Source organism: Schistocerca cancellata, chromosome 6 (genome assembly GCF_023864275.1).
Source record: "Schistocerca cancellata isolate TAMUIC-IGC-003103 chromosome 6, iqSchCanc2.1, whole genome shotgun sequence".
In the NCBI taxonomy this organism is placed as follows: Eukaryota; Metazoa; Arthropoda; class Insecta; order Orthoptera; family Acrididae; genus Schistocerca; species Schistocerca cancellata.
Window position 1 is genome coordinate 579,513,708 of NC_064631.1, and position 11,706 is coordinate 579,525,413.

The window sequence follows — 11,706 nt, forward strand, 5'->3', positions numbered from 1 at the left end:
ATCAGCTTAAGTTTCTTGCGACCTCCCAATGCTTTCCCTAATTTGGTTAACAGATTTTATACAGTAGTTATTAAATTCATCTGCTGAATTTTCTACCTCAGCTTTCTGCTTGCTTTTGGCCACTGAATTTATCATAGGCCATGCTTTTTTTTGCATTTATTTTTTAATGACTCAATGCTGACAAGGTTATGTTGTTTTTTGGCTTCATTTAAAGCATACTTATATATATTTAGCCATATCAGTTTTCTGAAGTCTGTAAGAATTTCTATACAACAACCACCTCCTTTTCATTTTGACTAGTTGAGCGGTGTACCATGGATTCTTATCCCTATGTCTATTACTGTTACTTTTAGGGTTAACTTTAAATTTGTATTGAGGGCAGTTGGTCTCGAATATATTTAAGAAAGAATGAAAAAATCTATGGAACAATGTATTGGCAGAGCCCTGGGCATTAATGTTAAACATATGTGATCAGTCGCATTTTTCTTGCGTTACTGGTCTTCTGATGACTATTTTAGACTCTCTAAACTCCTTATAGTCCATATTAGGCCTATCTGTACGTATTTTTACCCAAACTAAGTCATGGTCCAGAATAATCTCAGTTGAGGCAGTGTTGACAGACGTGCAACTAGAATGTTAAAAGGAACGTGTGAAAACAGCAGCGTACGGGCGTCACTGGCGTTTTAATTGTCATGCAACTTGCTGTGGCGTCTTTTTAGTTGAATGTGGAAACCCAACGTAACTAGAATGCATGATTGCTAAACTTGTAACTGCAAATTTCGAATGAGAAACATCATAATATGGTATCCTGAAGTAGGTGTATGTTTCCGAGAAGCTTATCAGAAAAGTTAGTAATCGTTGCGACATATAATAAAATGTGTAGTGGCAACAAAATGTTGCATAACACTGCAACAAATTAGGTTCTCTAAGTTACTGTGTTATTTGTTAAAATCATAGCAACAAAACGAAACTGATTACAAATTTATAATATCTGTCCTGCCGTCTGCACTCGACGAAATCTAAATTTCAATATTAATTGAATATAATCTCGACATAGTTTGGCCGCTGACGTTACGTGCTACGGCGTTGTCAGCTAATAGAGGGCGCTTTCGATTGACTCAGGCGTTTAGTAATCAACTTTTGCTGTATTTACATGCCTTCCGCGTTTTTTATAATCTTTGAAATGGATTTGTTTTCCCCGCGAAAAGTACTTATTTTGAGTGTCGTGTATTCAGTGTATTGAAATGTAATTTTTTTGGTTGTAATGGCATTTCAATGCGATGCGGAATCCGGAGTTCAGTTTCTATCCAGATGTGGTGCCAATTTGAGCCTTAAAGGGATAGATACGGTGATATTTGAAACTGGCCCCGAATTAAATGATGTGATTGAAATTACTGGCGATCCATCGTGTGGAAAGACGTTACTTGTGACGAAGTTTTTAGTGAAATGCGTATTACCGAAAGAATGGGGAAAATTCCATATTGGCGGGCTGAATGTTGGGGCTATATTGATGGATACAGACCATCACTTTCATTTGCTAAAACTTGTAAATTTGATGGAGCTACATCTTATGAAATGTAGGACACATAGTGAAGATGTTGAGGACAACAAAACAGTGTTAGATTCGGCGACGGTGGAGAAAATAATCAAGGAATCTCTAAGAAAACTTATAATTCTTAAATGCTACGACAGTGCACAGTATCAAATTACATTGCATTCTTTAGAAAGGCTGTTAAGCGTCAACCGATATGTTAGTCTGCTGGTGCTAGATAGCATAACGGCGTACTATTGGCAGGATGTAGCCCAAGGTGGCGTTCGTAAAATGGATCTTTACGTGAAGAAAATGCTTCAGACGATAAAGGAGTGCCTAATGGAGTATAAACTAGTGCTAATGTATACCAAGCAAACATATTTCCAATCAACAAAATCTTCCACAGACGGTCATGATGATAAGACCACACCTACATACAGAATTCATCTCCAGCAGTGTCAGGGCCAATTGAATAATAATCTGTTCTATGCACAGATTAGTGGACAAGGCAAAACTAAATGTATTTTGTATAAAATTGATAACAGTGGTTTAATATGGAATCCTTAAAGCAGCCATAGTCTTATATTAAAGTTGAGTTCTGATACCATCAATTTACTATTCTTCGTTTGCTATTTGTTAGAATATATTCAGCCATGTTTTTTTTTACAGTGTATCAAGTGTGAATTATCTGTATTATGTGTTATAGTTAGTTTATGAATGAAATTTAATTTCACATCGTGAGTACTTCTTTTATTATGATCTTGAAAGACCTCGGATTGTTAATTTTGATAGCCAACACTTGGAAGAATTTATTTTTCTGTTTTAAGCATAATTTTTGTGATAGTTGCACTATGGGAGGAAGGGAAAAAAACGTTTCTTTTCGAAGTATAGTTTTTGTAGGAGAGTAGAAAATTTAAAGTTCTAAGGGATGAAGCAGAAAGGATGAGTCATTTCTGGGAAAAATTGTAGAAACATTCTGGCAATGGTAGGCCCTAATTGGGTAATATGTAAGAAAGCAATCTGAATCCTTAAAGATCAAATTTTGATGCCATGAAATTAGTTGATGTGGAAGATAATGGTGGTAGATATGCAGGAAGAGCTTCTAGAGGAAGATTACATTTTAATAATATTTCAACAAGCTGCTAGATATTGTGGAATTCAAAGAACAAGGGAGTAGCCAGGAATATGTAGCAGATGGACAGGTTAGTGAAAGAGAGGTACTGTTGGAATGACTCAAATACATGTTGTGGGCAAAGTCGCCGTTTGTGATATTGTAAAATGCTTACATTGGCAAATATAAACAATTAGACCAGTACAGCTATGATGCAGTGACACATTCCATTAGTACACTATTTGTTAGTACATACTGTTATACATAATTAAAGAGTTTTGACAAAAGCTTTGTGGCTGTTGTACTAGTATGGCGCAAACAATCTACTGTTAGTATGAAGTACCATATGACACACGAAATTTTCATTGTTGTGAGTAGTATATTTTGCTCTGTGGTAATTTGGATGTTATCTATCCTCTTTTCCTCTCTCTTGCTCCTGCTGTGCTTTTAAGGATTTCTTAATTTCTGAGTCAGTGGATATAATGGCATAAAATGCTCCTGCGTAAGAAGTATTTACGTTGTAGTTAGTGCCAGAGAGTTCCCATGCAATTCTTGATGCAAGTGTACATGGTAAGGATGGAATCGGTAACATGTAAGAATATGATGTACTCTGGTTTTAGGAATGCTAATCTTGTGTTCAAGCTGTCGTGTGCTCACATGTGGATTCATAGCAATGGAAGCAGTAACTTCGGCAGCTTTGTCTGTGCGAGTGCTACGACGATTGCGTTGTCGTGGGTTGAAACTTCCCGTTTCCTGAAGCTTCATAACAAGACGAGAAAACATCCGTCGGGAAGGTGGGTTCTTGTCAGGATATTGCTCTCTGTACAGTTCCGCTGCCTGCGCAGCATTTCGCCTACCTTCAACAACAGCAACAATAATAAAATTAACGTTATGTCAATGCAGTTTGTGGAAAGGATAGCCTTTACTGTATGCTTACTCTACACAATAGTATTTAAAAAGGACTAAAATACTCTACTAAATGTACCCATACGTAAGAAAACAGTAGGCCTATTGCAATTACTGCTCTGCTAACTTACATCCCCCATAGATGAATAGCATTTCTACCTTCTCTTCGTTGCTGTTCATTCTACTCACACAACTCTTCAACTGACAATGGTTGATGGCATGATGGGTGTGCATTCTACTTATGTTTACATTTGTCATCGTCATCGCGTGGATGCGTTTCATTACCCCGAGTTCCTGCACTAAGCGCTGGGAATATCAACATCAATGTTGCTATGTAATTAATAACATTGTGTTTCAGTGAATGGTATACTGTGATATATTTTTGAATAGATCTTTAGGAGAGGAAATGAATTACTGAATAAAAAATACAGGGTGCCATTTAAAAAAGTCATAGTGCTGTTCATATCTTTGCAAAAAACAAAGCTACAATGAAGGCAATCATTCCGTTTGATGTCCTCTTGACAGCTAAAGAACATTTGCTTGAAACATTTTGTAATTTGCACCTGGACAAACAGTTATTTAGGAGGTCAAGGTAAATGGGACACCCTGTACAGATTTATCACCGAGGCTTAAAACTGTTTTCTCTCTGTAAGCTAAAATTTATGCTGATTGTTTTCTTTATGTATTATGTTAATTTTTACATATATCTCAGTTGTACTCATTAAAGAGGGTTCCAGTTGTCTTCTCAACTAGGAGTTCTGGCATTTTATCAGTGACTATATATGTTGCTGCTATGAGGAAAGAGAACTCTTCCTTCATCTAATTTTTGAGCACATTTCTCTTGCAGTACAGCAGTTTTTTATTACTTAAAAGTGAACATGAACAGTCACAACTGCAAGAAACTTCTTTTTTATGATGTTACCAGTTTTGGACCATTTTCAGACCTGACTCTGTAATGGTACACATTGGCTGTGAACAGATGGCTCAATGAACGCTAACCTCATAAAAAAAAAGACGTTTCCTATGGTTGTGACTGTTCTAGTTCATCTTTCTCCATGTATTGTTTAGGAAGTCATTGACATATATTAAGATCAGAGTTCAAAATACTGTGAGTACATTAACATTAATCATAAAATTTGTTCATATGACCAGGCGATGGTATTATCCTCTTCTCATTAACGATGTAGGTACATTCCTGTGTCTATATATCACTTAACTCTTACTTGTATTACACTGATAAATTCTATATCATTGTAAATTGTAATTTACAGACACAGCATACAAATTCTGCTCGTGAATGTATAACTTGACTTGTTCCATATTTGTGAAGGCTGTCCTCGATGATGAGATTTATGGAACAAGACATGTGAATGAATGCATGAATTCAGGAAGTACACACTGTACTGTAATAAATCACATGTGATACATGACAACCAGTGGTGAAAATTTACTACACAGGCCAGCATATGGTTTTGGGAAATCATTTCTACTAAGTTGCTTTCTGCTTCTTAAAACAATCTTATTAGATATAATGCTTAACCACAATTTGGTACAACTCTTATCACTGCAAGGCATGCATTTCATTTTAGAATACAGTTTTTACCCTCTGCGGCTCCCTCTATTACCACAGAAGTCATCCCTGCTGCCTTAATACAAATCCTGTCATTGTGTCTCATCTTCTCAACGTTTTCCACATATTTCTATCCTTCCTGATTCCATGGATAACCTCATTTCTTATCTTATCGGTCCAGCTAATTTTCAGCTTCCTTTTATACCTCCATATCTCAACACTTCAATTCTCTTCTTCTTAGCTTCTTCCACAGTCCATGCTTCACCTCCATACGATGCTGTGGTCCAGACATTCATTATCAGAAATTTCTTCCTAAAATTAAGGCCAGTGTTTAATTCTGGTAGGCTACTTTTGGCCTGGAATGCTCTTATTCAACCTGCTAATCTGCTTCTTATTTTGTTCTTGGTTTGTTTGGCACATGTTATTTTGCTTCCAAGGCAGCAGATGTTCTTCAGTTTGTCTGCTGTGTTGATGGTATTAATTTTGACACTAATCCCAAAACTCATTGCTTCTAATCCTCGTCACTTTCATATACCTTCTGTTTACTCTCAGTCCATGTCCTGAGCCTGATAAGAGTGTTTCAAGTCTTTCCCACATCCACTGTGTATGTTAATCTTATCAACAGATCTTATCATTGATATTTTCTCACCCTGAATTTTAATTGCACTCCTGAAATTAGCTTCTATTTCTGTCATTGCTTCTTCAGTCTACAGATTGAACAGTAGTGGAGAAAGGATGCATCCTTGTATTATACCCTTTTTAGTACAAGCATTTCATTTGTGCTCTCCATTGATATTGTTCCTTATTGGATCTTATGAAGGTGTCTTGATTTTTCTTAATTCTTGCTTCAGTTATCAAGAGCAATGTCAGAGATGCCTCTCCAGTGCCTTTACCTTTTCTAAAGCCAAACTAATTGTCATGTATAAAATCCTAATTTTTTTTACATTCTGCGTATTATTCTTGTCAGCTGTTTTGTAAGTGAATTCCACCACAGTTTTTGTACTTGTCTACTTATCTGCCCTTGCTATCTTCAGGAATGTGTGGATGATATTTTTCCAAAAGTCAGATTGTATGTCTCCATTCTCTTATATTCTACACATCAACTCGAATAGGCGTTTTGTTGCCATTTCCTCCAGTGAGTTGAGAAATTCCAAAGGAATGTTATCTATGCCTTTCGTATTTGATGGCAAATTTTGAAAATTTCTTGAAATTGACTGTGTCATCCAATTGACTGCAAATTCTTCTTTTGTCACAACATCAGGCATTTCCTCCCTTTCTTTGTAAAAGACTTCAGTGTACTTCTTCCACCCACCTCTGTTCTCTCCTTTGTCTTCTTTACTATGAAGTTCACTGAAGGTTGTTTTAACTTTAGTATATGCTGAATCTGTCTTTATGATCATTTCTCTTTTGATTTCATCATATTTTTCCTGCCACTATCACCTTAGCTTCTTCCACTACGTGTTCATTAGTGTAGTCCTGCCTTTGCTGGAAAATGTTTGTATTTCATTCTTTTGTCAAAAAACTGAAGTATTTCTTCTGTTACCAAAGGTTTCTTTGCAGTTATCTTCCTTGCATTTAAAACTGTTCATCCACATCCTGTGACAGCCCTTTTTAGAGATGTCCATTCCTGTTCAACTGAACTGTGTGCTACGTTATTCGTTATCACAGGATCTACAGTTTTATGGAACTTCTAACATACATAATCATTTCTCAGTACTTTCAGTATCTCATTTCTTCATCATTATGAAATGTCTGTGTCTGTAATTGCTTCTGGGTATATCTTACAATCCGATGTCTAATTTCAGAATCACTGTTTGACCTTGATGTAATCCAGCTGATATCTCTCCATGTCTACAAGCATTTTCCAAGTATACTGCCTCTTGTGATTTTTGAACAATGTATTCGGTATTACCAATTGAAGTTTTCCAAAGAACTTTTTTAGTTTTTCTCTGTGCTCTAGGCTACAGTGCCCATATTCTCGTCTAACCACCTCTTCTGTTTTTTCCTCCACATTTGTGTTCCAATCATCCACAATTATTAAATTTTCATCCCCCTTTTTGTACTGATAAACTTGTACTTATAAATGTTCTCTCTCTTTATCATTTACTTCCGATGTCGACATGTACACTTGAACTATTGTTGTTGGCATTGGGTCATTGTTGATTCAGATGAGAGCAGTCCTACCACTCAATTTTCAAAGTAACTCACTCTCACCTTATTTTCCTATTCATAATGAATTCTACTCTATGAAGTTATAGATATTACCCTATATGCAACTTCATTGATTCCCACTGTATCTAGGTTGAGCCTTTGCATTTCCCTTTTCAGATTTTCTAGCTTCCCTATCTCATTGAGACTTCTTACATTTCACACTCCATCTCGTAGAATACTAGTCTTTCTTGGTTATTCAGTCCTTTAATCACAGTCACTTCCATATTGATGATTCTCTCCTGGAGATGTGAGTGAGGAACTAATCTAGAATCTTTAGTCAATGCAGAGATCATCATGACACTTTTTCAATTACAGGACACATGTCCTGTGGATCATCCTCATGCTGTTGGTCAAAACTGATTCTTCTGTCTTTGGGCACTGTTTCTTACCACAAGGTTGCCCGGAGCCTCTTTCCACTCCTCTGCTCTCTTTGACAAGATTGTTAGCGGAATTAGGGTGACTCCTTATGCCAGAAGTCTCTCGCTGCCACTACTGCCAAAACCAAATAAGTTTCAAACAGAACCATCAGCGGGGAAGGTTATGCTGACTCTCTTCTGGGACGAAAAATGTGTCATTTTGGAGCATTACATGCCTAGAGGGACCACTATCACCGGTGTATCATACACAGGTCTCCTAAAAAAATCATCTGTCCTTTTTCAACATGACAATGCAAGGCCCCACACTGCCCGTACAACAGTTGCAACAATCACAGACCTGCATTTTGAGTGTCTTCCTCGTCCACCATACCTTGCCCCCAAGTGATTTCCATATGTTTGGACCACTCAAAGACGCAATGGGAGGAAAGAAGTTCTGTTCTGATGAAGAGGTATGCCACGCGGTGCATGAGTGGTTGCATGGACTACCAAAAGAATTTTTCTCTAAAGGAATTTATGCACTTTGTAAGAACTGGAGGACCTGCATTGAGCATGGGGGAGATTATGTTGAAAAGTGGTACAGCTTTGTACCACTTCACAATAAATAATATTTAAAAAATATTTAAGGTTTTCATTTGACTCACCCTCGTAGCAAGTGTACTGTGTACATATCGTGCATAAACTGTCCTGCGTTATTCTGTTTCCAGTCAGAAACAAATTATTTACAGAAACACAGTTGTATGAGGTCCCATGTAAGCACAGACCTTCCAGGGATACCAGCAGTAATAAAAAAAAATAGTATAACAGCAAAATATGCTTAAGATATGAGACCTTTTAATGCTATTTCTGGTGTAGGTTTCAAAGAACTAACATGAGAGTTAACAGATATAAATACACATTATTTAGAAGTCATGCCACATTCATCTACTGTAAATAGACGTGTCAACAAACAGGCTGACACTGCTGAAACAGTGTAATGCCTTCTGTGATCGTGTAACTTATTAATGAAACATGTATTGTGACAGTCAATATGTAGACTGATCAGATACATTGTTTGATACTTGCAGCACATTACGGAAACACAGACTGGTCCTTTGTGACTGATGTATTATTTAAAACCAAATTTACAGACATTAAGAAGACATGAGTAAATGTTGTATAACAGAGGGAAACATTCCACGTGGGAAAAATATATCTAAAAACAAAGATGATGAGACTTACCAAACAAAAGCGCTGGCAGGTTGATAGACACACAAGCATACACACAAAATTCGAGTTTTCACAACAAACAGTTGCTTCATCAGGAAAGAGGGAAGGAGAGGGAAAGACGAAAGGATGTGGGTTTTAAGGGAGAGGGTAAGGAGTCATTCCAATCCCGGGAGTGGAAAGACTTACCTTAGGGGGAAGAAAGGACAGGTATACACTCGCACACACACACATATCCATCCGCACATACACAGACACAAGCAGACATTTTCTTTGTATTTTGTAAATTTTGTGTGTATGTTTGTGTTTGTTTGTGTGTCTATCGACCTGCCAGCGCTTTTGTTTGGTAAGTATCATCATCTTTGTTTTGAGTAAATGTTATGAAAGAAATAATAGATAGAATGACTGATTGATTGGAACGTTTTGCCTGACATATTGCATTATTTTGTTTTTATCTTCGACCAGGCTGCCGATTAATAAAAGCACGAAAAATCATAAAAGACTTCCTTGTGCTGCTTATTGTATAAGCAGAAAAGTTAGGTGCACTTTTGATGAAGATATCTTATCATTAAATCACGTCCTGAACATCATAGCAACAACACATATTGCATAATATTTTGTACAGAACATGAAGAAAATTGGCCTCTGCAAATCTTTGAAACAAGAGGACAGCACATTCTGGAACAGTTAGAGTAAACTATGCTAGAGTCCTTACACAGTTGATATCACAAAATTACTGTTTTACTAAGGGAAAAGAATTTCATTTACAGGTTAAAGGGATATGATAATGAGCTTGCAGGAAGAATAGTGGATTTCCTGAAACCATTTAAAGAGGTCACAGGTGAATTATTAGATGAAAAAGAACCTACAATCCAGTCAGCTGTTGTTTGGTTTCACAAATTTATCAAATATACAGTGTCAATGACAATGATTGTGAGGTGAACTTACTTGCTACAGTTACAAGTACTGTTTCATTATAATAAAAGAAAATTGTAGATTTGAAGTTTGACAAGGTTATAATTACTTCCAAACATAGAGTTGTTACTGTTTCTATGGCCATCTTTCCTTGATCTCAATATGCTCGACATAAATGAAAAGCAGAAAATTCCTAGTTGTGTGTGACAAATGTGCGTAAGTTGTTCAGGTACAACATGCAGTTTTTAACATAATCATTGTTGTACAGTTAGTGTATAGTGTCTTATAGCCATACAGAAGTAGTATAATTTGTATAATGTTTTCTCACATAAAACCATTTTTTGCTCTCCAGGTGTCACCTTCATGCTTTTCACACCATGCTGCATTACTGCTCACGTTTTGTTTATTAACATATGGCCTTCAGCAAGTACAATGTCATAGTTACCCAGAAGGAGAGATGGTTTTAGGAACCAGAAGAATAACAAAACATATTCATGTCCTAGATCTCTACATTTTAATTCACCCTGGTGATGAATAATGATATCTCAAAGTGGTGAAGCAGACCTGAAAAGCATCTACCAAGACTGGTTGCAGCATGAAGTATCTTACTTATCCTAGTAATAAGCTCACCTAGGGAATGGTGCTTTATTAAAACTGGCGTATTATTAACACATCATGGCAGACAATTAAATCCAGAACACTGATCAGAGTGATCTACTGATGATCAACAGTAACTATAAATTGTCTTCTGTATAAGCAAATGAAAAAGTGGAAAGTTACAGCAGTATGTATTTAATGTTCTTAGGATGTTTTCCTTATAAAGGCAGTAGTCTTCTGAATTTCAGGGACAGTATTCAGTAATGTGTACATAGTTTTTTCTGTTACTGATAGGCAGAATAAGGTTGCCTTTTAGAAATGAGTTGTTTTTTTTTTTCTGTGAATATACTGAAATATCAAATTATTTTCCACATGCTGTATGAAGTTAACTGTGTCATGTAAACTTTCTTGGAGACATTGCTTTTGTATACTCCATTTTGGATATTCCAGTGTTTAATTACCTATAAAGGATAGATAATCATTAGTCGTCTATAATAAGTTTGTTTGAAGAACAACACACAACAGAGTTTTCTATTTTTTGGATATGTAGGTGATCTTCACTTTTCCATTATACAAGGAACATGCCACACACATTTTGAAGTTGTTTTCTGCCATCCGTTTTTTGTTATTAAGGAAATACATGAAATTTTTTATTTGTGTTACAAATTTCTTGTTCTGTTGAATGATGAAGCAGTATTATCAAACAAAAGCATATTGATATACGAGAGATCTGCTACTGGCAACAGAGAATATGTGCTGTCCCCAGAAAGATATTCAGCAAACAAAACATGAAATGGCTGCTACAGAGAATTTTAATTTTATATTGTTCTATTACTTTCAAATAATCCAGTAGCATTTGAGATAAAAGAGCTTAATTTATATGAGAGAAAGTCTTCTACAATCTGTTAGTATGCTGATGTTCAGGATTAACTGGGTGAGAAGTGTGGCATAATGTTGCACTGCCAGTAACAGAGTTGACACGGAAATGATATGATGTAGAGAGGGAGTTTGTGGGACAACATTCAGCCCAGTCTTAGATATTACAGTCAGTTAAAATACATTAGTTTCTCTGTATGCACGTAAGTCATTACATAGTTACGAAGGCAATGACAGATATGAGTGCTTTAGAGTGTGGAGAACAGGGATTCAATGCTGGCCTCTTCTTAATAACAACACATTGAAAAACTGCTTTAATGCAATATTTGAACCAAAAGAGACCCTTTAGCTACCTAATTTACTTTTCGGATTTGCACTTGGCAGTTGCTCCCAGACTATTGGGCAGTTT

At 36.3% G+C, this 11,706-nt stretch overlaps 1 protein-coding gene across 2 annotated transcripts; it reads left to right on the forward strand.

The window, feature by feature from the left end:
• Positions 1–1,131: 1,131 nt before the first annotated feature.
• On the forward strand, positions 1,132–11,027 carry LOC126191357 (DNA repair protein XRCC2-like). Of its 2 annotated transcripts, none has more exons than XM_049932200.1 (2): positions 1,132–3,436; positions 10,177–11,027. In XM_049932200.1, the coding sequence occupies exon 1, from the start codon at positions 1,265–1,267 to the stop codon at positions 2,096–2,098; it is 834 nt and encodes a 277-aa protein (XP_049788157.1). In that variant the 5' UTR covers positions 1,132–1,264; the 3' UTR covers positions 2,099–3,436; positions 10,177–11,027. The 2 variants fall into 2 exon arrangements, with proteins under 2 accessions (XP_049788157.1, XP_049788158.1); XM_049932201.1 differs by having other exon boundaries at positions 1,132–2,733.
• The last annotated feature ends 679 nt before the right edge of the window (positions 11,028–11,706 follow it).